General features: G+C 45.3%; 1 protein-coding gene across 1 annotated transcript in view; it reads right to left on the minus strand.

Annotated features, from left to right (window-relative positions):
- KIF26B (kinesin family member 26B) overlaps positions 1-26077 on the minus strand; it is a gene marked incomplete at both ends in the record, with an annotated part of 436144 nt that overhangs the window by 114844 nt on the left and 295223 nt on the right. Inside the window, one exon of the mRNA XM_080698422.1 lies at positions 5843-6029. Coding sequence (XP_080554548.1) covers positions 5843-6029 — 187 coding nt within the window. The remainder of the gene's footprint in view (positions 1-5842; positions 6030-26077) is intronic.

The raw sequence follows: 26077 nt of genomic DNA on the forward strand, positions 1-26077 counted from the left end.
TTCTACCCAGACCAGGCCACGCAGGCCTCCTAGAAGAAGGAAACGTCCCAGGAGTGGCGGCTGAGGCGAGGCCCAAGCACTGCAATGGTGCCGATAGTTTGGCTGAGCCTGGCATGTCCCTTTCCTTTGAGGCCATGTGGCCCAGCAGCTCCCGTGTCCTGTTTACTTCAGTGGCGTCTACGACAGAACCTGGGACCCAGTTAAGTCTTTTTGGTTACTTGCTGAGTAACTTCAGCACGCCAGACCTCCTTGACCTGTTCCCAGCTTAGCTTTCCATAATTCCTCTTGGTGTTGGTTCTGTCAAAGTTTTTAATGATCTTTCCAAATTCTATAGTCTCGTCCACTTGCTAGAATCCACCTGTAAGAAATTTCCAATATTTCCAAAACATGTTAGGGAGGAAGAGGTTGGGTGCTGATCACCGACTGACTTTTTTGGGTATTATGGAGATTATGAAGAAAAGGAAGGTTCTTTTCTTTATGTTTCTTGTATTCCTTTTGGAAATTCTTCTGGAAAAAGAAGAATCAAGAAACTACAGTTGGACTGCCAGCAACCCACTATGACTGTGTGCATTATTCTCACCTTTAAAAGCATTAATGTATCCAAGGGGTGTGCACAGAGCCATGAACTTGGTGAGTGAGACAGATAACGGGTTTTGCTCCAGAAACTTGTAATCCAAGACACAGAGCCTGACATTAAGCTGTGACATGTTAACAAATGAACCTTAAACGTGGCTGTTAATTAACTGAGCAAACAAATTCCATAAGACGCATTTACTGACTTAGGAAAAAGAACCATTTTCAAATAGATTAGAAGTATCATTTACATATAAGCCAAATCAGTGCAATATAATTGGGGACTAAGCTGCTCTGATCCACTAATCATCTTTATCTATTCATTAAGAATGTCTCTACAAGGCCACTTAGTAGAATCATTTCTCTGTAGGACTTGAACATTAGATGGGAGCATGTTAAGTCTGTAATTCTGAATTTTCCTTAAACCGTTGTTATGATTTGGAGTATCCCCCAAAAGGCTCATGTGTGGAAAGTGTGTCCCCAATGCAACAATATTCAGAGGTGAAATATTAAATCAGGGCTCTAATCTCATCAGTGGGTAAATCCACTGAAGGAATGATCATTCAGATCGATGGAGGGGTGGTCATTTAGGCGTTAACTCAGGGCGGGGCATGGTTGGAGGAGGTAGGCCACTGAGGGTATAGCCTAGGAGACCATGTCTGTTCCTGGTCACTTCCTGTGTATGTCTCGCTCCACCTTCCACGAGATGAGCCGCTGTCCTCTGCCATCTTCCAAGGCATCATGATGTCTGCTTGGAATCAGCCAACTATGGACTGTACCTCTAACACTGTGAGCCCAAATAAACTTCTCTATGTTGTTCATGCTAAGTATTTTGATCACAGTGACTAAAAGACAATGAATACAATCATATTGTACCCCCACACTGGCCCAAACTGATGAGAGTTCTAATATTAATTGGAGCCAGGCACTAGATTATAATTGCTATAAAGACAGACACACTCTTGTCTGTCATTGCATGCCTACTGCCCAGCACGGAGCCTGATGTAAGTGTTCAGTGAACATTTGCTATGTTGTAGGAACTGCTCTGGGAGCTGAAGCTCTTGAGACATATCCTCTATGTGCATGCTGTGCTTCAGGTCTACGTTAACTGAAATTATCTCAAATTCTTCCATGGCCTCCACAAAACCTTTGGCCTCAAGAAGGACTCAGTGGCCAACAATGACTGCATGGTCTGGGGAGAGCGTGGGGCTGCTGCCAGAAGCAGCAGAGAGTGCAAGTGAGAGAGATGGCATGGCAACCTCCAGGCTCCATCCTACTGTCTATCTGCTCCTGGCTACTATGGCCTTTTCTCTTCTGGCTGGGACTCTGAAAAGGAAAGCATGCTCCTCTTTGCTGGATGAAGTCAACTGGTTGTAATATTATTTTGCTACCACCATGGCCCCCTCTAAGATTTTACAAATAGTTTATATCAGTGGCAGCCCAGTGAAACAGCAGAAAATGCAATGGCTTAAACATCCTGACTTCTGGCCCTGATTCTGGATCCCTCTCACCAGAACTCAATTTTTTGTTCACTAAATAAGAGGACTGCTGTAAATAAACTCATAAAACCCCTCCTGGGTTTCCAGGGTCTTGGGTGTTGAGGCTTAAGTGGCAGAGGTGGGGCTGCGTAACAAGGCTATCCCCTTTAGGGCCACCGCGAGTGTCCCTGCTCCTCCCCACTTGTATCCCAGAAGGCCCAAGTCATGTTAAAAAAAATCAAGTTGCTTTGGGCCATTCAATCAAGCTCATCTACTTCAAATGAGCCTAATTATAAATAGAGCCAATTATTTATGTTCTATATTAAACTCCACTGTATTTCGTTGAGATATTAAACAGTAAATCATGTGGCAGAGATAAATGGGTGGTCATTTTTCCCTGTGGGTAAAGAGAGTAGCAGTTCCTATTATAGTGCAGTATCAGCAGAGGGAGTGAAGCTGGAGTCTGGGCAGATGGGCCGTGGTTCTGGCCAGGCAGTTGGGTACTGTTATGGAATGGCAGATCAAAATCAGTGCCATTGTAGAAACCAGACAATCTTTATGCAAGAAGAAGCAAGATCAAATGTGTGCTTGGCAACTTTTTGTTTTAATCCTGGAGCACAATGTTAACAAGTATATGAATACTACTATTTCCCAGAGAACACACCTCCTCTGTGTGTCACCACCCCACTGGCCCTTGAGGCTTTGCTGGTTAGAAAAAAGCCACACTTTCTATCACCTTCTTTGACTCTTAACTGATGCTCCCATCCATGACATACTTCCATGACAAACACAAGGTTTTGATTGCATTTAAAACTGAAAATGGTCAGGGGGTGTAGCTCAAAGGTCGAATGTCCCTGGGTTCCATCCCCAGACCCCTAAAAAATAAATAATTAAAAAAATAAAACTGTAAATGAATTAAAGGAATAATATTTTTAATATTAAACAAACAAATATAAGGCTTGCAAACTTTAGTTTGCTGATGAGTAAACTGCTCTTTGTAAGGCCCCTACCACCTGATCACTACTTGTGGCAACAAGTGAAATCAAGGTTAGACTGGTATCCTTTGCCCTCCAGGCTATTTTTATAGTTTGGAGCTGAGTCACCTGCTGTCTGCAAACACTCTACTGTGCTGGTCTCTGGCCTTGGCTCCCTTATTCCCTCATCTCAGAATTCCAGAGAGAGCTTAGGGATGGGGAAGAAGAGAACAGAAGGCTTTGGGGTTGGGGCCTGGCTGCCCTGAAAATGTATCTGCAGTAATCATATTAGACAGTGTTAAAAGTGCAGCAAGCCAGTCTCCGAAGAGGTGCATTTTGAGGTGTCCTGGACAGGGCCGCATTGGTTATGTGAATGCTTCCTCAGTGGCTTCTCCCCACTCGCACCCTCTCCTGGAGGGTAGTCCCAGTCCATGTGGTTTCCTCCACAGGCTTCCAAACCCAGTGATGAGGGAGAAGCCTTCACCACCAAAGCCCAGGGGCTCTTTACTTCTGGACCTGGTAAAGCCTGCAGCTGACAACCATCTACCTCACCCAACACAGTGGAAAATTCCAGAACTGGAGGCTTTCCATTAGAGTCACCATTGTTCTATCCAAACTAAACTCAGCATTTCAAAACTTGGGGAAGAGTATCCTGAAGTCAAGACATTCCCAGTGCAGTGGTGAGATCGGGGGTGGGAGAGATGGAAGGAGAGGAGAGATGGAGAATGGAGAAAAGAACAAAGGGAAAGGGCAGTGGGCTCTGAGGCCAGCCCTCAGGGGACCGTGATCTTCTGCAGACCACAGGCCTGGGGTGTCGGAGGCCAGGAAGGGGTGATCTGAATCAGCCAAGTCTCCACCTGTGGTGTCCCCAAGCTCCCTCAGCAGACTGCAAGACAGCTGGATCTGGAGGGTTCCCGAGGCCCCTGCATTGAGGGCTTGATGCCGGTGCTTTGGGAAAGTGATGAGTCATAAGGACTCTAGCCTCTCTGGGAATTGATCTATTGATGGATCGACCCACTGAGTGGACTATGGTGAGGTGGTAGAAACTCCCGGAGGTGGACCCAGTTGGAGAAGTAGGCCAGGGGGTGTCCCTTATCCCCAGACCCTCCCATCCTCCCTCACTCAGCTCCCTGCTGCCATGAGCTGAGCAGCTCTCCTCGGCTGTGCCCTCGTCTTTCTGCCGTGATGTCCCGCCTCTCCTCACACCCAAACAGATGGAGCCAGTCAACTACACACTGAAACCCTGAGACCCTGAGCTAAAATACTCTCCTCCTCAGAGTTAACAAGGTTCTTTGTCACAGTGACAAAAAGCTGAGTGGCAACTTTGCAAAAGGAAGCCCAAGGCAAGGTTGAATGTACTCGCCCGGCTGTGTGCACAACACACTTCTTTTTTTTATTTGTTTACTTACTTACTTATTTATTTATTTGTTTTTTTATTTATTGGTACTAAAGATTGAACCCAGGGGCATTCTACCTCTGAGATACATTCCCAGCCCTTTTTCATTTCTTTTTTGAAACAGGGTATTGCTAAATTGCTGATGCTGTCCTCAACCCTCCAATCCTCTGGCTTCAGACTCCCAGGATTACAGGCGTGTGCCACTGCACCTGACTGCACAACCTACTTCCAATGAAAGTAAAAGCTGACCCTCCACCTCCTTTCTTCAGGTAAAGATTCTCATGAGTCCAGCTTATTCACCCACAGCAATGAGCTGCAAGTTACTTCACCCACTTACCTCAGAGGAGAAAAAAAGCTTTAACAAGATGATATGTAAAAATAAAGTCATCCAAAATCTAGCTAAGAACACCCTGTAATAGAGGCCTGACATGTCTCTCTAAGTCTTTGTAACACATGGAATTTTTCATTTCTTGGCAAGAAAGGCATGACTGGAAATGCTCCCCAGGAATCCCCCTGTGGTCTGGTTCAACATGGAGGTTGTGATTTCTCAAAGGAGGGAGACAAACGTGAAGTTGTGCCAGCCTCAAGCCAGCCAGGCCGGGTCTTCTCCAGGTCTCTTGACTCTGCCTCTGCCTCTCTCTCTGTTTTGTGTCTTTTTCTTCAAATGCCAACCATTTTGTCAAACAATGAAAAACTATTGTTGCCCCCACAATACTGAATCATACCCCCAAATTTTAATGTATTAATATGCTACCTGGTTCATGCAACCAAAGAAAGTTTTACACTACTCAGTCTTATCCTTGAGGGGTAAGTTCCAGGACAGGACATTCTGTGGATGCCAGAAACTGAGGATAGTGCCAAATCCTAGAAATACTTTTTACACACACACTATAAAGTAGACTAAGTAGCCGGGCGTGGTGGCGCACACTTGTAATTCCCGTACTTAGGAGGCGGAGACAGGAGGATCACGCAGGTTCGAAGCCAGCCACGCTGGCTTAAGAGACCCTGTTTCCAAAAATAAAAAAGTATAAAATAGGTCTGGGAGTGTAGCCCGAGGTACAAGGGCTTCCAGGAACCCCAGTACCACCAAAAGATAAAAAATAAAAAAATAAAGTAGACTAAGTAAGAGATTAACAATAAAATAGAAATATGATAATATACTGTAATGAATTTACTTAAAACATGAATTGTTTACTTCGAGAACTTTCCATTTATTTTCAGAATGAGGTTGAACACAGGTAACTAAAACTGCTGGAGTGAAGCCATAGGTAGAGGGGACAGACCTCCAGATCCAGTTCATTCTGCTTCTTTTCCTCCTGATACCGTCTGATGTTAACAAACTACAGACCTCATATTCTTCTTTTCTAAACTTGACCCCACACAACACACTGAGCTGAGCTGGAGACACAGGTGACACCTACCTTGCCCAGGCCTGGAGTATCCTTCACCTTACTGATGGCCCTCAGCAGGCAGGGCGGGGCTGGGGGAGGGGAGGTCTGCAGAATCCCACTGAAGCTGGTGGCAAAGAGCGGTGTCTCGGCCACCGAGGAAGAAGTAGATGGTCGCTGCTTCTTCTTCTTGGAAGACAGATTTAGCTTCTGGGCAGCTCTGCAGGGAAAATGTAGGAGAGTGTCAATAAGGGACAAATTAATTGGACAATAAGATCTACTAGGGCTACTTAAAGAGCCCCTTAGCTGGGTGCGGTGATGCATACCTGTAACCCCAGTACTTGAGAGGCTGAGACAGGAAGATCACCAGTTTGAGGCCAGCCTCAGCAATTCAGCAAGACCTTCAACAACTTAGGAGGAAGACCTTGATTCAAAGTAAAATAGGGCTAGGCATGCAGCTAAGAATAGAGGAAGGAGATGAGGGAGGGAAAAAGAAGGCTGGGGGAAGGAAACATCAAACAATGTTACAAACAAATACGAAACCATCTCTACCCATCTCACTAGCACCTGCGGAGCAGGGAGGGAGTCACAGGATGGGATGTGAAGAAAAACTCACAAGGAGATGCTGGGTGTCAATGTACCACCTTATAGAACTAGGCAACAAAGTGGGCCCCACGCCGCTGCCCAGTCCTCTACTCCACCGTACAAAAGCATTCTAAATGTGAACGATCAACACCACGTTTCACTTACTAGCAGACCCTTAGGTTTCTCTTCTTTATTTTATGGAATTTTATTGGTGCAATATAAGTATACATCATAGTGCAATTTAAAGTGCATGTACGTTTGTATAGTCCTGCTTCAGAGCCTTTATACAGGCTCTTGCCTCAACCTGGATGGCTCTGTCCAGATACACAGAAGCATACAGCTCAATCTCACACCTCCTTTAAATCTTTGCTAAGATGATTTCTTATCCATGAACCCTGCTCATAAAGGTAGATAGTATTTTCCAAAGATGGCTGCATCCATATATATGCTCTTCTTACAATGGGACATTGATATGCCATTGTTGACAGATGGGATTTGTATTCCTTCTCCTTGAAAGAGTGGAATTTTTAAATGGCCTTAGCGCACAGAAGGTGCTGGAAGCGATGCTGCATGGCTTCCAATGTTAGGCTCTGGAAGGCAGTGTAGCTTCTAGCTGATACTTGTACTCACAGTCCCTCTCCTCCTCTCCACTCACCCCCACTCACCCTTGAAACATAATGATAAATGCGGCCAGGACTTGGACAAGTAGGAAGTAGGAACTCTGATACACTGTTGGTGGAATTACACGTTGGTGCAACCACTTTGGGAACAGTGTGGAGGAACAGAAGAACGGGAATGAATCTGTCATATGACCCAGCTACACTACTCCTGGGTATCCACCCAAAAGAATGGAAATCAGACCACCATAGTAAAACATGTGTATCCATGTTTATAGCTGCACAATTCACAATTTCCAAACTATGGAACCAGCTGAGATGTCCACCAACAAATAAATGGATTACAAAACTATGGGATACACACACACACACACACACACACACACACACACACACACACTTCTGCTCAGCCATAAAGAAAAACAAAATTGCATCATTTGCAAGGAAATAGATGGAACTGGCAAATATTATGCTTGCTAGATTAGTCTATCACAAAAACGTGAAGGATTGGATATTCTCCCTCATATGAGGAAGCTAGGGAGAAATTGAGACCCAGGAGGGACTCCAGACAAAGGAGGAGAAACCTTAGTGAAGAAGGGGTCCTAACGAAGGGACATGGGAGGGGAGGAAGATAGAAGAGGAAAACACCTCAACGGACATGATGTGCACACACAGACTTATCAGTGCTAATCACAGTGCTCACAGGAAGGTGGGGAGGGAGAGGGAGTGGGTGGGACTGCGGAGTACTGTATGCATGTATGTCTCTATAGCCCTGAACTTCGTCACGAGGTATGATTACAACACACCAATGAAAGAGAATTCAACATGGCCCATGTTGCTCACCATACCCTGAGAATATTTCCTCTTGTCTGAGGGTGGTTCAAGTGTGGGATGCTCAGGAAGGGAAATGGCTTAGAAAAATTAAGAGGCCGTTCAAGGTCTACCAAGCTCAACCCAGACAACTGATGGGAAAGAAATTAACCAAAGAACTGCTGCCCAGTGACAGCTGCACCAGCTGTACAGAGAGGACCCTGACCCGGGCACGGTGGAGACAGGTCCAAACCAGTTTGTGAAAATGGCTGGCACTGCTATGGCTTCTGTGCCATTAGAGAAAAACGCCACTGCTCTGAAGACTGAGACCATCTGATAATGAGCTATGGCGTGATGAATCCAGCAGCTCCCGGGAAATCCATGGGGCAATGGCATCGGGAGAAGAGAAGAGAGCAGATTATGCAGAGCCCAGCTAGGCAAGAAGAGCCCAGGGGCAGAGGCGGACCTCCTAGAGCCAGTTAAAACTCCATCCACCAGCACTAACACCAGTGTTACTTAGTTTTGAAAGCGTGTCAATTCAAAAGTATCTGGGCACCACCACGAAGCCTGTTAGGCAATATGGAACCTCCCTGAGCCAGGCGTGTCCCCGCCTTCCTGTTTTCTAACTGACAGTGGGGAGGCATTTCCATGTCTCAGGAGACTGAGCAGACACCTGGGTCTGGGAGTGCTTCTGAGCCTGTGCAAATCATCCATTTCACAGTGCAAAGTCATTCATGATGTGACTACAAATAAGATGCTGACTCCTAAGAGGCAAACACAGCCAATGCCCCCCAGATCATATTAAACACTACAGCTAGCCGGGCTGGTGGGCAAGGCGCACGCCTGGAACTCCAGTACTTGGAGGCTGACAAGGGAGGAAGGGTGGAAAATTCAAGGGCAGCGAGGTAATTTAGAGAGACTCTGCTTCAAAATAAACAATTAAAAGGGCTAGGGGTGTATCCTGGAGGTAGAACGCCCCTGGGTTCGATCCCCAGCACCATAAAACAGCAATGACAGAACAACATAGAGTTGCCTACAGCTGGACAGTTATAATTTGGAAATGGGTTGGTTTTTGCCAGAGAATACACAATGCTAATCCTCATGACAACTGCTACAGGTTTGCTCTTCAGTATTTATTTACCTCTGCTCCAAGGACTTGGACACGCTGTCCCCATTACCTGCTTGGGTCCTGCACAGACTAGCCTTTCCCCTGCAGTCTTACAGGCACCTGTCTGGAGCAGCTACAGCTGATGTCTGGATGCTTTGTGCTGTGGTCCTTCGCTTTGGTCTGACCCCCCGCACTGCACTGCCAACTCGCTGAGGTCAACATGCCCATTCACTTTCCTCTGCAGCCCCCTGAGCTGCCTGGTGGCCTCACATCTCCCTGCAGGTGTAGTGTGTATCAGGAGTTCCTAATCCAACCTTTGAGTTACACTGAATTGTGTGAGGTACCAAGACTAAGCAGCCTGGAGTTCCAGATAATGCCTAGATCTTGGAATGTTTATTTCTAAACCATTTTGTACACATTATTACATCTATCTTCTACCAGTCCCTGTGAGGCAAGCAGAGAAGATATTTGTACTGAAAATGATAGATTAAATAAAATGAAGGCTTAGCAGTTACCTGTCACCATAGTCACACGACCAGTGACTCTCATACCTGGCACTAGCACTCATCTGGAGTCAGGGTCTTTCTACTTACACCACGTTATTATATACATTGATAAATGAAAGCAGTTATTTTTTTATTTGGGCAAAATAAGGCCAAATGGTAATAATCTGTCTAATAATAACGAGGAAAGGAAAAGCAGTTACATATTTTTTATGTAATTCAAATCAAATCATATGGAAGCATGTACCAATGACTACACAGTTGCTTAGCAACACACCTCCATATCGGAGCGGAACGGCATCCAGTGAGGGAGGTCAGGGCCAGAATGAAAAGGTGAAAGGCAGATTATATGAAAGGGCTTCTCCCTCCCCATAGCCCAGGGCGCGCCCTTGGGGCACCTGTTCTGACAGTAGAGATCCTACTACCACCAGGACCACACCACCTGCCTCCACCTCTGCCGCCTCCTCTACACACTGAAGAATAATGCTGGGGCATCTTAGTGCTCCAGGGAATGTAACCAATCTACCTATCTATCAATCAATTGGTAGTGATTTAATGGCAATTATAAGCTACACACGCATCTCCAGTTGCTGGAGTTAGAGTTGCCTAGCAAGTTCACTGAATTAGAATCTGCCAGCTGTCCAGTTGAGGCAAAGCCCCCTACCACCAAATGTCACTGCCAGTTTTAAGCTGACTTCAGAGTGGCAGAGATAAGGCAGCCCCACAGCACCCTGAAGACACACAGCTGGGGCACCCCACAGCTTGGGAGCCGACATGGGGAGACGAGGAAAGCTCCTGAGCTGCGGTACTGGGAGGCACATTCACTCAGGCCTGGAGGAGCGAACACCATAAAAGCAGCCATGTGGCTGGCAGCCGTTCCGAATCCATTTACGTCTGCATTTTCCATGGCCAGAATTAAGGTGAATGAAAATATGACTAACAGGCAAAATTATGGTCGAAAAGGGGATCCATTATTAAACTAATTTTTGAACAAAACCTATTTAAGGTCATTTTTTTCTTTTAAATCCAGGTACCAGCTGGGCATGGTGTACATGCCTGTAATCTCAGTACTTGGGAGGCTGAGACAGGAAGACTTCAGTTTCACAGCCAGTCTCAAAAAGTTAGTGAGGCTGTAAATAACTTAGTGAGACTGTTTCCAAATAAAAAAATAAAATAGGGCTGGGGGTGTAACTCGTAGGTAGAACACCCAAATTCCCAGTACCACCAAAATAAAGCCAGTTACCTAGCAAAGTGTTGGCTGAGCCAAACTTCCTGTGTAAAAATATACACTTTCCTATGCCCAGAAAAAGCAGAAAGTATTTAATAAAAAGAAAGAGCATTTTGGCATGGAAACAGAAGTTTGTTATTTCCTGGTTTTGATGTCCTGGATTTTAGAAAAGTTAAATAAATACTCTGTTGGCAAAGCCTGTGCTCTGCTGAGGGCTTCTACTGCAGAAGCCCCAAGGGGGATCTCCTCCAAGTGGGACAGGTACAGTCTCTTTGATGCTGGGCTGCCCAGGCTAAATTAGGCTGCTGCTGAGCATGCTGGGAACACAGATGACTCTTCCTCTGGTCTTGCTGCGGGTTAACCCCTCCCAGCCTGTGATACACAACTGCTCACTCCAGGGCCTTTGGTCTCCAGGTCTCTGCTCCCTGCCCAGCATTCCAAGCTCCATGGCTCAATCTTCTCTATGCCTGGGATTCTCTGATGGAGCACTGTGCTAGTGGTCAGACACCATCTGCGGGGCTGGGTCTCAGGACTTGAGAGGAGACAGGGACTTCTAACCTAATGGACTTGATTTCACCCAGAACCTAACAGGTTGGTGCCTCACTGTCGGGGCCTGAGGCTGGGTCATTGTTCTTATTACAACTGTCCATTTCTGTATTTCCAGCAAACAATGGAGGACAGACCTCAGATACCGCCCAGACAAGTAAAGATCATGGCCAAGAGGAAACCAGCCACTGAGTCCACAGCAGTCCTGCTTCCAGGACTGAGCAACCTGAGGAAAGTGGTGGCGGCTCCGTGCCCCAGCAATCTTTCACATTCTTTATGTGGGGGACTAGAGACTGAACCACTGAACTACACCCTCATCCCTATTTTATTATTACTATTATTTTTTGAAGCAGGGTCTTGCTAAGTTGTCAAGGTGGCCTTGAACCTGTGAGCTTCCTGTCTCAGCCTCCCAAGTATTGGGATTACAGGCTTGGGCCACAGGGCCTGTGTCTCCAGATCTCTATGCTCCTGACCTGGCCCTGCCCAGCCCCAACCCTTCTTAATACCAGGGAAACTGGTAGCTTCTTAGCCTCTCCTGAGTCACACCTCTGAAAATTGGGCTCAAGTCATAAACAAAAAGAACTCTCAACACCAAGGCCCAAGTAAATGCATATATAAATTAAAACAAAAAAATTCCAAAGCCAGATAGAAATTATTTTACTCAAGTGGCATGACCACTCTCCTTCCTAAACATGAACTGGCTGGTTTTACTGAGTGAAATTGGTGAGACTGTGTATCCACAACACCGCCCTTTCAGTAGCCTAAAAACATAGGCAGAGAAACAGACAATCATGGGCAAATTAAAGCCCATTGCTTACAGAACATCTGTGCCAGACAGAACAATTGTCTATAAAACCCACAGAAACTATTAACCGGAAAATGTGCGCGCACCTCTTCTAGAGTGGAAGGGTCAACTAAAATTCAGATTCCTTCAAGGGATAAGCTCACTCTAGATAATCTGATTTCAAGAATTGAGTGAATGTAAAGCTGTCTTCCTTAGCTTCTACACCATTTGGGTGTGCAGGTGAGAAGCTTCTAGTTAAATCGTTTATACACATGCTCATGTCATGGTCGAAGGAAGGTGTTCACAATCCTCCACACTGACGCCATTAGGGGCCAGGCTGACAACTAGTTTCCAAGGAGTTCTTAATCTTTGTGTTTTTTTTTTTTAACCCAGCTCTATTTTTTATTCTTTATTGTGAAACAGAAACTCACTGAGTTGCAAAGGGCTTCACTAAGTAGCTGAAGCTGCCTGCAAACTACAATTCTCCTGTCTCAGCCTCCTGAATACTGGGATTACAAGCGTGCGCCACCAAGCCTGGCTCTTCTTTATCTTCCCTCTGTGTTAGGCAGGAAAATGTCGTTTTCACCATTAGTAGCTGAGAGGAGTGGTGGTGTTCACTTTTAACACCTTTATTAAAAAAAAATAGTGGTTTATTCTTGCTCTTTCCAGGTTTAAATCACATGAAGTTAAAAACTGACATGGACAGAGCTCGTTGCCTGCAGCAGCACCAGCATGCAGCGATGCCCTTGGGGGCAAAGGATGCAGCTAGAAGGGCGGGCAGGCTGCAATCCCCGGCTCTGTGCTCAACACCTGCAGCTCCTCCAGAGAAAAACGAACTCACTGCCACTGCTGGTGGCACATTCCGAGCTTGGGGCTTCTTGGTTAATTAAATTTGAACATAAGCTTTATTTTCTAAAAGAAGTAATTTATTTTTTCCCCGTCTAATGCCAAGATTTTAATTTAACAAATTATTTATATAGTTGAAATCTAAAGAAGTCAGTAAGCTATTTCTAAGTAAAACAGTTTTCCCGGGGATTCTACATAGCAATGCACATCAGATTCAGAAGTGGTTGTAATCCCTGCCTCTTACTCTATGCACGGCTGAACTGGCCCATGCTCCAGGAAGCTGTCACACTAGAGGCTGAGAGGTAGAAACAGACACGCCCTCTTGGCCTGCCTCACTACTGTAAGGTTACTTGATGAGGTCTGTGCAGGGGGCTGAAAACCAGGGCAAAAATCACACTGTGTGATAAAGGGTGCTTACTACAGGCCTGTGCAAGAGGCTCTGAAGCAGAGGGAGGAGATAGCTACTGTCTTTAATCAAGTCCAGAAGCTGTCTCCAGGGAGCAGACAGCCCAGGCAAGAGATTATTATATACCAAAATAAAATGCAAAAGAAGAAGCTGTGGTAATCATGCCCTGCAGAGACCACAGGAGAAACTCCTTTTGCAACTTTGTATCAAAGCTGCTAACAAGAACTTTTTATTTGATTTTCTTTTGGGTTATAACGATTTTGGGTTCTAGCGAGTGAACCCAGCCCTTTTAATTTTTTTAATTTTTAATTTTTTTTTTTTTTTTTTGGTGGTACTGGGGGTAGAACCCAGGGGCTTTCACCTCTGGGCTATACTCCCAGCCCTTTTTTATATTTTATTTGGAAACAGGGTCTCACTAAGTTGCTGAGAGCCTCACTAAGTAGCTGAGGCTGGCTTCGAACCTGCGTGATCCTCCTGTCTCAGCCTCCCAAGTGCGGGGATTCCATCACTCCCGGCTCAAACCCAGCCCTTTTTAATTTTTATTTTATGGTTTTTTTTTTGTGTGTGTGTGGTACTGGGGTTCCTGGAAATCCTTCTACCTCCGGCCTATACTCCCAGACCTATTTTTATTATTTTTATTTTGAAACAGGGTCTCTTAAGCCAGCGCGGCTGGCTTCGAACCTGTGCAATCCTCCTGTCTCCACCTCCCAAGCGCAGGGATTACAAGCATGCACCACCATGCCCGGCTTTAATTTTTATTTTAAAACAGAGTCTTCTAAGTTCCTGAGACTATCCTCATACCTGCAAGCCTCCGGACTCAGCCTCCCTAGTACTGAAATCCTAGTGGGATTTCAGGGGTGCACCACCATGCCTGGCGAGGGGTTTAGGATTTGCTTCCAATTGCTCACTGGCTCACCTGGTTGCTCCCCAGGGGCAGGCAGCAGGCAGCAGGGAAGGCAGCGGAGAGGGTGGGGGTGCACTTCTCCTTTGCTAGGACAGGGACCTGAGAACCGAGAGTAGACGCCCTCCATTCTCGCTAGAAGAGGTGCATTTAATCTCTCTGACCATGCTGGGGCTTGCCTGCATGGAAAGTGTGGGTAGAGAGCCTGACTTTGGGGTGGGGATAGAATAACACAGGAGGCTCACAGGTTCAAGGCCAGTCTCAGTTACTTAGTGAGACCCTCAGTAACTTAGTGAGACCCTGTTTCAAAATAAAGAATAAAATAGGGCTGGAGTGTGGCTCAGAGGCAGAATGCCTCTGGGTTTAATCCCTAGTACTAGTAAATAAATAAGTCAGCAAACTCCTCTCATGTACTTTACTGTTCTCAACTAAAGTTATTACATTCTTCCTAGATATCTTTTTGTCTTATACAAAGGTATTGGATAAATATTTTTTAAAATAATTATCGACTGTGTACTCCTGTTATCCCAGTACTTGAAAGACTGGGACGGGAAGGTCACTGAGAGCAAGGCTCTCAGCAACTTAGTACCCAGACCTATTTTATATTTTATTTGGAAACAGGGTCTCACTGAGTAGCTGAGAGCCTCACTCAGTACCTGAGGCTGGCTTTAAACCTGTGCGATCCTCCTGTCTCAACCTCCCAAGCGCAGGTATTACAAGCATGTGCCACCATGCCTGGCTCCAAATAAGTATTTTTAAAAAATAGGTCTAGCTGGGTATGGTGGTGCACGCTTGTAATCCCAGTACTTGGGAAGTAGAGACAGGAGGGTCACGCAGGTTCAAAGCCAGCCTTGCAGGCTTAAGAGACTCTGTTTCTAAATAAAATATGAAATAGGTCTGGGAGTGTAGCCTGGAGGTAAAAGGATTCCATCCCCAGTACCACCCCCCCCCCAAAAAAAAAGGTCTAGGGTGAGCTGGGTGTGGTTGCACACGCTTGTAACCCAGGTACTTGGGAGGCTGAGATAGGAGGATTGCACAGGTTCAAAGAGGATAGGTTGGGTCCCTCCCTTCCCCCAAGAGACCCTGCAATGGGGACAGGAGGCAGAACCCTGAAAGCCAGAAGCGGAGACATCATGTAACTCCAGACATTGTGAAACTCCAGACATCGCAGGGCAGACACCAGGTGCCGCGAGAGAACCAGCTAGCCCCACTCCAGGACCCAGCTACATAAATACCCTCAGTTCCCCTCTGACCATGTGACTCTGCGGACCGACCGTCACTCTTCTGTGTGACTCTGCCAACAGACTCCGACTCTGCCTACCATGACTGCTGACTGTGTGACTCTGCTGCTCGGTCTTTGGTCCCTTTCCCCACTGTCTGCAGACCTCGCCCAATGGTGCCAGTGGATTAAAGAGACCTTTAAGAATTTGGCTGTTGTTTACCTCCTCTGTGACCCCAACTCAGTTTCAACATTACATTTGGTGCCAAAACCTTCCAAACCCAAGAGGACTTATTTTTTAATTTTTTCTCTTTTATGGTTACCTCTCCCTGAGCCCCTGTGACTCCCTCAGGAGCCCTTCTCTTTACTCCCAGGAACCTGGACTCTCTGACCCTTAAATGGACCCACCGCTTCTGCTTTCAAACAGGGTAAGTTCCTTCCCTGCCTCTGGTCAGTGGGTTCTGGCTTCTTGCCTTCCAGCTTCCTCTCCAGACTTGGGTCCTCCCTTTCTGCCAGTCCACTGGAATCTAATATCCAAGCGTTTGGTAATCCACTGTTCTCCGGTCCATTAGGACCACTTGCCGGTTAGACCCCAGTGATGACTGGGCTCTTCAGGTTGAGGCCCGTCAGATGACCAGGTCGTCCATCGGTCTTGAGAAGGGAGACATCTCTCCTGCCCTCTTGACCCCCGTTTCCGAATGCTGATCAGGATAACTGGGGACGTCTGTTTCCTGTTCTTCATTCTTGTCCGCAGACCAGACATGGGAAACCAGAATTCCAAAAAAAAATGGGCCACTGCTGCCCAAAACCAGAACTCTGGTGCCCAAAACCAGAACTCTGGATTTTAATACCCTGACTAGGATTAGCTGAGGGGAGCCATTAAGGTTTTCCCCTAAAAGAATATTTCTGACTCAGCTGACTGTCCTTCTCCCAGAGTCAACAAGGTTTGGGGTCATGGAAAGTTCAGAGTAAAAGGTCTGAGAGAAGATCAGGTGGTGATGGCAGGCGGGTATTGATTGACCTGCCCGCGATGTATGTGCCTTGGATCTGTCTTTATTGTATTCAGGTGGTGATAGCATGAGGATATTGATTAACCTGAAACTGTATTGATTCAAGAGAAATAAACCGGGATTGGCCAGTAGAGATATCAACCCGGGAGTGGACTGGCGATCCTTCCATGCTTGAATTAAATTCTTTGAATTAAAAAAAAACAAAAACCTGGGGTCAGCCCAATAAAGATTGGCGACCCTCCCATGCTTCAAGGGAAATAAACCCGGGATCGGCCAGTAGAAATATCGACCCTGGGGTAGACTGGGGATTTTTCCATGCTTGAATTAAAATTCTTTGAATTAAATTCTTAGAATTGAATTCTTTCATCCTCACTCCTCTCTTCGGAACCCATACTTTTGCCGGCTGGCTCCGGCAATTAGCAACTTTTGTAAGCAGTCTGGTAAATGGTCGGAAGTCCTTTATATCCAGACTTTCTTATTCATTCACTCCTGTCCCTCCTTCCCTCCAACTCCTCTCTCCCATCAGCTGCCATTTCCCCATCAGTCGCCATTTTGTGATGGCATGGTTGCGACCTGGTGACATCACAAGGTTGCCATCTTGGTTGCCCCATTGTGGCAACGTGTGGTTGCCAGCTTGTATCAGCCAGCCCCAAATGGTGGGGGTGAGGGATTAAAAATGAGAGACTGTATAATATTATGCCTTCTGGATGGCATGCAGGCTGCTTCCCATTAAGTGGTTAATTATGATAAACTTAGGGAAATCACCCAAGGTCCAGATGAAAACCCAGTTGTTTTTCTTAATCGGCTTTAGGAAGCTTTTACCCTCTATACCCACTTAGATCCATTTATTGAAGCAGGATCTGTGGTGTCGGCAACCCATTTCATTGGGAAATCAGCTCCTGATATTTGGAAAAAATTAAGAAAGGCTGAGGATGACCCTCAGACCCCTATCTAGGATTTGGTGAACATGGCATTTAAAGTCTTTAATTCCTGACAGGAACAGGCTGAAATGGAGCATACACTCTGACTTTGCCAAAAGGCAGATCCCTGGTAGCTGCCCTGTAGCCAGTGGTGGTAGCTCAGCCCTCTGGAGAACCACCTAGGGGTGGAGGACAGCAACAACTACCTCCAGGAAACTGCCTCAAGTGCAGCAAAGCCATGCCCACCAACCAGACCATGCCCAGCATGCAGCCAGGAGGGACACTGGAACAGTGCCCTTGGAAAAGCAGTGAGCCCCAAGTGCCTCAACAGAAAGGGATCACCCTTCCAGATCAGGCCCTGCCACTGGCCCTACTCAGCCTGGCCAAAGTCTGATGGCTCCTGGACTCCTCAACCTTGATCACCTTGCTGAGCCCAGGGTAACTCTCAAGGTAGCAGTAAGCCCATCTCCTTTCTGGTTGCCTATTCAGTCCTTTAATCCTTTTCGTGTCCTAGTTTTCCTTTTCCAAACTCAGTACAGGGGACTGACAGTAAGCCCTCCTGCCCACACATTACAGGCCTTCTTTCACAGGACAAAATTGCCCTGTCCGAGGCTCAGGCCAAAGCAGTTGTTAACCTAATACATAATTCTCTACATGTGGGGCATACGGCACTTAAACATTTCCTAAACCCCTTGTTTTATTCTCCTCTCCTGCAATAGCTGATTAGTAAAGTTAGTGCCTCTTGTTCTACTTGTGCTGCTGTTTCTCCCCACGGAGGCCTACGCCCCTCCTTTCCTACCCACCAAATAAGAGGACATTTGTCAGGACAGGACTGGCAAATTGACTTCACTCTTATGCCTTCTAAAATATCTTCTTACCATGGTAGACACCCTAACAGGTTGGGTAGAGGCTTTCCCCTCAAAGGACGAGACATCCAGCATGGTGGCCAATGTTCTATGCTCGGACATTATCCCTTGTTTTGGACTCTCCAATTCCTTACTGTCTGATAATGTACCAGCTTTTATTTCTAAGTTTACTCAACAGGTGGCACAAGCCCTGGGCATTTCTTAGAAGCTCCACATCCCATATCGACTGCAGTCATCAGGAAAGCAGCTCCCCATCTGTTAAAGTTTATTCAAACATGCATTACTGAGCTGTCCAAGGTAACCTCCAATCAATCTTCGATGCAGCCATACTCCCACCTTCCCACGTCCAAGGGACCCGACCTTTCTCCTGGCCAACGGGCTCCCCTACCACGTCCCCTGTCAGGGAAGTCATTATGGACTCAGTCTTTGCCCAATATCATCAAAAGGACAAGATGATAGGTCAGGTTCCTCCCTTCCCCCATGAGACCCTGCAGTAGGGACAGGAGGCGGAACCCCAGAATCCAGAAGCAGAGACATCACAAGACTCCAGACATCACAGGGCAGATGCCAGGTGCCACAAGAGGACCAGCTAGCCCCACCCCAGGACCCGGCTACATAAATACCCTCAGTTTCCCTCTGACCATGTGACTCTGCTGACCGACTGTGACTCTGCTGACTGTATGACTCTGCCAACCGACCCCAACTCTGTCTGCCATGACTGCTGACAGTGTGACTCTGCTGCTCTATCTTTGGTCCCTTCCCCCACCATGGACAGACCTCACCTGAAGGTACTGGTTGATTAAAGAGGCCTTTAATAACTTGGCTGGTGTTTACCTCCTTTGCAACTCCCAACTCAATTTCAACGTTACAGAAGCTAGCCTGAGCTACTTAGTGAGGTTCTCAGCAATTTAGTGAGACCCTGTTTCCAAATAAAGTATAAAAATATGTCTGGGAGTATAGCCTGGAGGCAGAAAAGCCCCTGAGTTCCACCCCCAGTACCACACACACACACACACACACACACACACACACAAGATAGGTCTAGGGTGTAGCTTGGAGGTAGAAGGCCCCTGGGTTCCCCAGCACACCACACACACACACACACACACACACACACACACACACACACGCACACACACACACACACAATCAACTGCTTAAATGCTTTTAAAAAGTAAGAAACTCATTTTGAAACAAATTACCAAAAATAGAGAAATTTAACAAAAAACAGACATATTTTAAATTTCCTAGTTAATTCTGTAAAGAAATCCAAGCCATGTTAAAATGCATATTTAATTAATATTTACTTCAGTAGGTATATTATTTGTAGGTACATACAATTTATAATATAAAATTTATAATATGTATTTATAATATGTAATTTGAGGTACTGGGGCTTGAACCCAAGGGCATTCAACCTCTGTGCTACCCTCAGACCTTTATTTTTTTCTTTTGAAACAGGGTCTTGCCAAGTTTCTGAGGCTGGCCTTGAACCTGTGATCCTCACCCTCAGTCCAAGTACTGGAATTATAGGCATGAGCCACCACACCCATCTGCAAGGTTACTTTTTTTAATGGTGTGAATATTGTTAGCTATTAGAATCCTAAGTTAAGTGAATCCTTTTCCCCACAGAATTTAGAGCATAATTATACTATTTCAAGCAGCCATGTCAACTTAAAATGAACTGTGTTAGCTTTATTAACACATTAGTTACAACTATAATTTTTGACACTGAATTTTTAGCTAAGAATAAAATTACTAGATGTGATATCATTGTGAAGAAAATTGTACTGGTACTCTGATTGAAGATCTAGGGACAGATTGTGTAAAAAGAAGAAAATACCTGTTCTCTGAACCAGGGTGCCACACAGCTATGTTTCTGAACATGTTTATGTGCAACGGGACAGTCTGTAATTCCTGTGACAATCAATCAACCAACCATCTTCTTGTTTACATAACACATATGTTCCCACATACTGCTTGTAAGTTGAGTTTTTACAAATCAAACATTACATTGCATTGATTCCTATCACAATTTCAGATATACTGTGTCTTTATGAATGGTATCCAACTAAAAATGGCTACAAACCATTTAAACATCTGAGCTTTCCTTGTACCCTGTCAAACAAATCACTCATAGTTAATAAATGCAAAAATCATACAATGCTGTATTTAAAGATATACAGAAAAGCTAGGTGCTGTGGCACATGCCTGTAATGCTAGTACTTGGGAAGCTAAGATAAGAGGATTGCAGGTTTGAGGCCAGCCTCAGCAACTTAGTGAGATCTCATTTCAAAACTTAGGAAAAAAAAAAAAGCCGGGCATGGTGGCGCACGCTTGTAGTCCCAGCATTCGGGAGGCTGAGACCTGGAGGATCACGGTCCATGGACAGCCTCAGCTACTTAGTGAGGCCCTCTGCAACTCAGTGAGACCCGGTTTCAAAATAAAGAATAAAAAATAGGGCAGGGGATGTAGCTTGGAGGTCTTGGGTTCCATCCCCAGACCCACAAAAATAAATAAATAAATAAATAAATAAATAAATAAATAAATAAATATTTTAAAGGGCTAGAGGTGTAGTTTAGAGGTAGAATGCCCTGAGTTCATGTTCAAAAGATAATGCAAAAGTGCCTTTTAATGCCTGAGTAGTTTCTAAGAAATTGCTATGGACTTATATAAGATTTTTCTCTTTTTATACTAGCCTTTGACTCTATACATAGAAACCACTTATGTTCAAAATATATAATGTTGGTATAGATCTTCACTTATAGTATTTGAAAAGATGGAACACATGGTCAGCAATGTCAAATACTACTGAAAACCCAAAGAGAACAGAGAACACAAAGTGGCCACTGGGGAGAATGAACAAACTCACTGTTGCCCTGGGCAGGGTCGGAGGAGAGTGGGAGCAGCTGCGGGGAGGAGACGGCGATGCAGGCAAAACAGGACAGAGGAGGGCTCTAGACTATTTTTTTAATCACAGTATGAAAGAAAAATACATAAAATATTAAAATCTAAAGCCTTGTACTGAATTGTAATGCTAATGGTGTGGTGCTACTTTTTATGAAGGTTAATATCAAAGCACCCACAAAGCATTTATACAGCTTATAAAATTAGAGATGGTCTCTTTTAGTTTATTACTCAGTCAGTTATTCATGCTACTCCACAGGGAATGTTGAATATTCACTATTTATATCAAGCTCTGGGTTTAATGGAAGCTAAGGCAAATGGAGGCATAAAGGTTACTATAGCATACCTGGTGTTTACTCCATAAAGCTCCATTTTTCTTCTCCCCTTTCCTTCTCTCCCTTTCCCTTCTCTTTTCTCTCTGTGTGTGTTCCATACAAGGGAGGGATTCTGAAAAGGGCTGACCATAAAGATCTGGCACACACTTGTAATCCCAGCATTCAGGAGGCTGAGACCGGAGGATCGGGGTTCACAGACAGCCTCAGCTACTTAGTGAGGCCCTCCGCAACTTGGTGAGATCCTGTCTCAAAATAAAGAATAAAAAAGAGGACAGGGGGTGTAGCTCAGAGGTAGAATGCCCCCGAACTTCATCCCCAGTACCGCAAAAAAAAAAAAAAAAAAAAAAAAGAATAAAAAAATCCTTCAAGAAAGCCTAGGTGTCTCCACACGTATCATGTGTCTCTTTATTGGGAGAGAATAACCTAAATCTAATATCTACAAAACCCTGCACAGGCTTTGGAGTTAGTTAGGTTCGGTTCAAATCTGGGCTCTGCCACTCTGCTGTGTGCGAGGATAATGCCACCAACCTCGAGGTGTCGCCGTGAGGATGAAGGACACAGCGTACGGCCACATGACTGACCACGCAGGAAGGACTCGACAAACCCACACGCAGGAAGGACTTGACAAATGCTTCTGTTTTCTTGTTTCCTTGACTTCCACAGAATTCAGAGTCTAATTGGCATCCAAGTGCAATAACCAACTGGGTGCAAATATATATATTTTAGGATCTAATCTATGGTACAAATGTTTAATTTTGCAAATTGCTTAAAACCAATTTGGGGAAACTGGTAAGGCATAAGTCCTTAAACGAAAATTACATGAAACTCTCCTGCTTTTTTGGTCACGTAGGTGATTTTGCCCTTGAACTTTTATCATGGTTGCTAAGTTCACTCCTAGCCAGTGCCACACTACATGGGAGTGTTGTTATTAGTTGGTCCTTACAGTTCTTTCAGAGTTAGGAAGGTCAGAATCAGATGTTGCTGTGGTCTGGTGTTTGTGTACGACCCAAATTCAGATGCTGAACTCCTCACCCTCAGGTGGTGACAGTAATTGGAAGGTGGGCCCTCACAAATAGGATTCACACCTTATAAAAGAGGCCTGAGCAGGAAGTTTGCCTCCACCAGGTGAGGACTCGGCAAAGGGCGCCATCTTTGAGAAAACACAGCCCTTGCTGGACACGGAGCTGGCTGGTGCCTGGACCATCTCTTACCCTGGGCTCAAAAGTTTTAAGAAATAAATTTTGATTATTTCTCTAAAAGTCCAAATGGACTGAGAAAGACGTCTGTCTACAATTCTAGGTCATTTGCAAACACTGTGTTAACTCGATCTGGAGCAGGACATCCCCTGGCACAAGGGGACTTGCACACCTATGACCTCAGCAAGGCCCAGGGCCTCTACAAGGAAAGACGAGAAGAGAACGGAGCCATGGAAATTAAGACTGGAGACTCAACACATGCCTTAGCAAACACTCACTTTAGCACGTTAGAGTTTCCTCAAGAGGAGCACTGAAGATTCAGAGAGTGAAGGGCATTGTGGGTGAAATCTTCTTTTTGCTACTCAGTTCTGTCTCACAGGTGTGCACACACATGATCTTAGCACAGTTTCTGGCTTGTGGTAAACATCCGGCAACATCCAGATGTGTTCTTTTAAAACACATCCTGTGTGTTTTAAGAGAATCTTCCCCATAATCTTTTTTATTTCTCATTACACGATGAGACCCAAGGCTTGCCACTGAGCTACACCCAAGGCATTTTAAAATTTTTCTCTTGAAACCCGTGTGTGGTGGTGCACACTTGTAATCCCAGCATTCGGGAGACTGAGACAGGAGGATGGCAGTTTGTGGACAGCCTCAGCTATTTAGTGCAGCTCTTTGCAACTCAGTGAGACCCTGTTTCATAATAAAGAATAAAAAATAGTGCTTGGGGTGTAGCTCAGAAGTAGAAAACCCCTGGGTTCCATCCCCAGTACTGCAAAAAAAAAAAAAAAAAAAAAAAATCTCTTGAGGAGGGAGCTAGCTAAGTTCCTCAGGCTGGACTCAAATTTGAGATCCTACTGCCTCAGCCTCTCAAGTAGCTGGGATCACAGTCACAAATCGCAGCGCTAGTTCTCTGTAGCTTCCTAAAGTATGAGTCCCAACCAGCAAGATGGAGGAGAAACCTTTAAGGCCTATTGCATTCTGAGTCAAATCTGAACATTCCCACCCGGGTTTATCAATATTGCAACTGACTCTGTGATACAGACTTTGTCAGGATAAGGACTTAGACATCTTGAATCTGAGTTCTGGTTGTTCTATTTATAGATATGAAAGGTCATAAAAGAGAACTTTTCTTTTTGGTACTGAGGTTGAAACTCACGACATGCTGCAGGTGGTGTCTCAGGGCACTTGCAGTGCATATGTGCAAAATCAGCACTTGTGCAACAAAAACAACAGTGCGTGTTGAGCTCACCAACACAGCCAGCCCCCGTGTGAACTGAGCACAGATGGTGTCACCTCCAGACTGCGCTGGGAATGAGTCTCCTGTGCTGTTCACAAAAGCTGAGGGATACTGCCGTGTCTCCTGTCAGCCAGTGTCATCCTGGTCAAGACGAGGAGTGGCCCAAAGTGGGTCCCCATGCTGCTTATCACAGCCTCCATCACTTGCTTCTTTCTCACGGGGAAGAAAGCCTAGGAGGTCAGGAGCCAGCTACCTACAACTGTGCTCCCCAAACCGCCTAGTCCTCAGGGTGGACTGCCTAGTCCTACGCTTACCTGAGCGGGTGGGTGGGTGGGTGGATGTGTTGATGGACAAATGAATGGATGGAGCTGGCTCAAAGTTGCTGACATCATGATCTATCTGGCTGCACATTCCTGATAGATCTCCACTTGCTGCCCATCCATGCTATGGTATGGGGACATGGCCCAGTGGAGGTGGATTTTACTCAAGGATTGCTCCAGACCAGAGGTTCTGCAACAACTTTATTGTGAATACCTTCAAAAACAATCCTGTCAGATCATATTAACTGGTACTTATCTGTGGGAAAGGTGATTATTTTTATTCTTCTTCTTCTTTTTTTTGGTGGTACTGGGGTCCCTGGAAACCCTTCTACCTCCAGTCTACCCTCCCAGATCTATTTTTATACTTTTTAAAATTTGGAAACAGGGTCTGTTAAACCAGCACGGCTGGCTTCGAACCTGCGTGATCCTCCTGTCTCCGCCTCCCAAGCGCGGGGATTACAAGCGTGCGCCACCACACTCATCCTTATTCTTATTCTTGAGATAAGAATCTGTTTATTGTGTTCCCTAAGGGAAAGGCATATATATGATCAGAGATATTTTTTTTTTTTTTGTACAGGGTACTGAACCCAAGGACATTCTACATCTGAGCTATGCCTTCAACCCTATTTTTTATTTTGAAACGGTCTCACTAAGTTGCTAAGGGCCTTGCTAAGTTTCTAAGGCTGGCCTCAAACCTACGATCCTCCTGTCTCAGTCTCCCAAGTTCTAAAATTTCAAGTGTCTTCCTGGCTGTCAGAACTGACTCTTAACATTATCTGCTGGGATGTTATGTGTAGGTGGACATTTTTGTTTTTAAGGTGTGTTGTTTCCTGACAGCAATACATAAAATACTTTGTAGGATGAGATTTTTCAGGATAACATGTCCATAAAACAAATATAGCTATTGTGTTCACCATAATTATTTTAAAATCATTATTAGTCTTGTCCAACATTTGTTTTGCCATGCTCCTGGGCGAGGGGTTCCTCTCACTTGCTATCTGTTGAGGCAGATGGCTCTTGAGGTTCTAGACGCCCAGGCCCAGACTACAGTCTTGCACTTGGTAAGGTGAATTCCCAATGTCAGTTTGATTAGATGATTGTTTTTCCCGTTTCTGACCTTTAGAAAGGAAACCATTTGCTGCCAGACTGGCCAGGGAGGGCTCTCTTTCTTTCCTCCAGAGGGGGCTCCAAGCCCATGTTTCCTGGGTGTTTCTCAGCATTTGAGAGATGCCTTAGCAATTGCTTATATTTACTGATGAGGACTTGATGCTTTGAAAATATTACATTTCTCAAAATTATATTTGTAAGGTAAATAAATGCAGGATATCCCGGCACTTGAGCACCATGTTCTCATTAGACTACCAGTCAATGATGAGAGCGGGCCAGCTCAAGTCCAACCCTGTTCTGCACCTTCTGGAATAAAAACAACAGAAGAAGCCAAGTGCTTCATTTTACCTTCTTTCTCTATTGAATGGGCAAAGATTCTAAAATAAAACAAATGTAAGCCAAGCACAGAGACGCAGGCCTGGGGTCCCAGCACTGGGAAGGCTGAGGCAGGCAGATTGCAGGAGGATCACAGCTTCAAGGCCAAGCCTCAGCACCTTATTGAGATCCTCAAAACTTGAGGATCTTGAGGATATTTTGTTTTGAGACCTTGTTTCAAAACAAAATATAAAATAGGGCTGGGGCTATAGCTCAGAGGTAGAATGCACCTGGGTTCACTCCACAGTATGACAAAACAAAACAAATCCAACAACAACAGACCCAGATGTTTTAAATCCAATTTAATGCAGCAAATTGTGCACCACAAGTCCTCATCATCAACTTCATTCTGAACTAATTTTCTACACTATGAACTTCAATAGCTCTCTTTCTTGTTAAAGTCATTCCCATTCCGATTCTCTATATACATGTGCTGTGC

The sequence above is a fragment of the Muscardinus avellanarius genome (assembly GCF_963383645.1).
Source record: "Muscardinus avellanarius genome assembly, chromosome: 7".
Classification (NCBI taxonomy): domain Eukaryota; kingdom Metazoa; phylum Chordata; class Mammalia; order Rodentia; family Gliridae; genus Muscardinus; species Muscardinus avellanarius.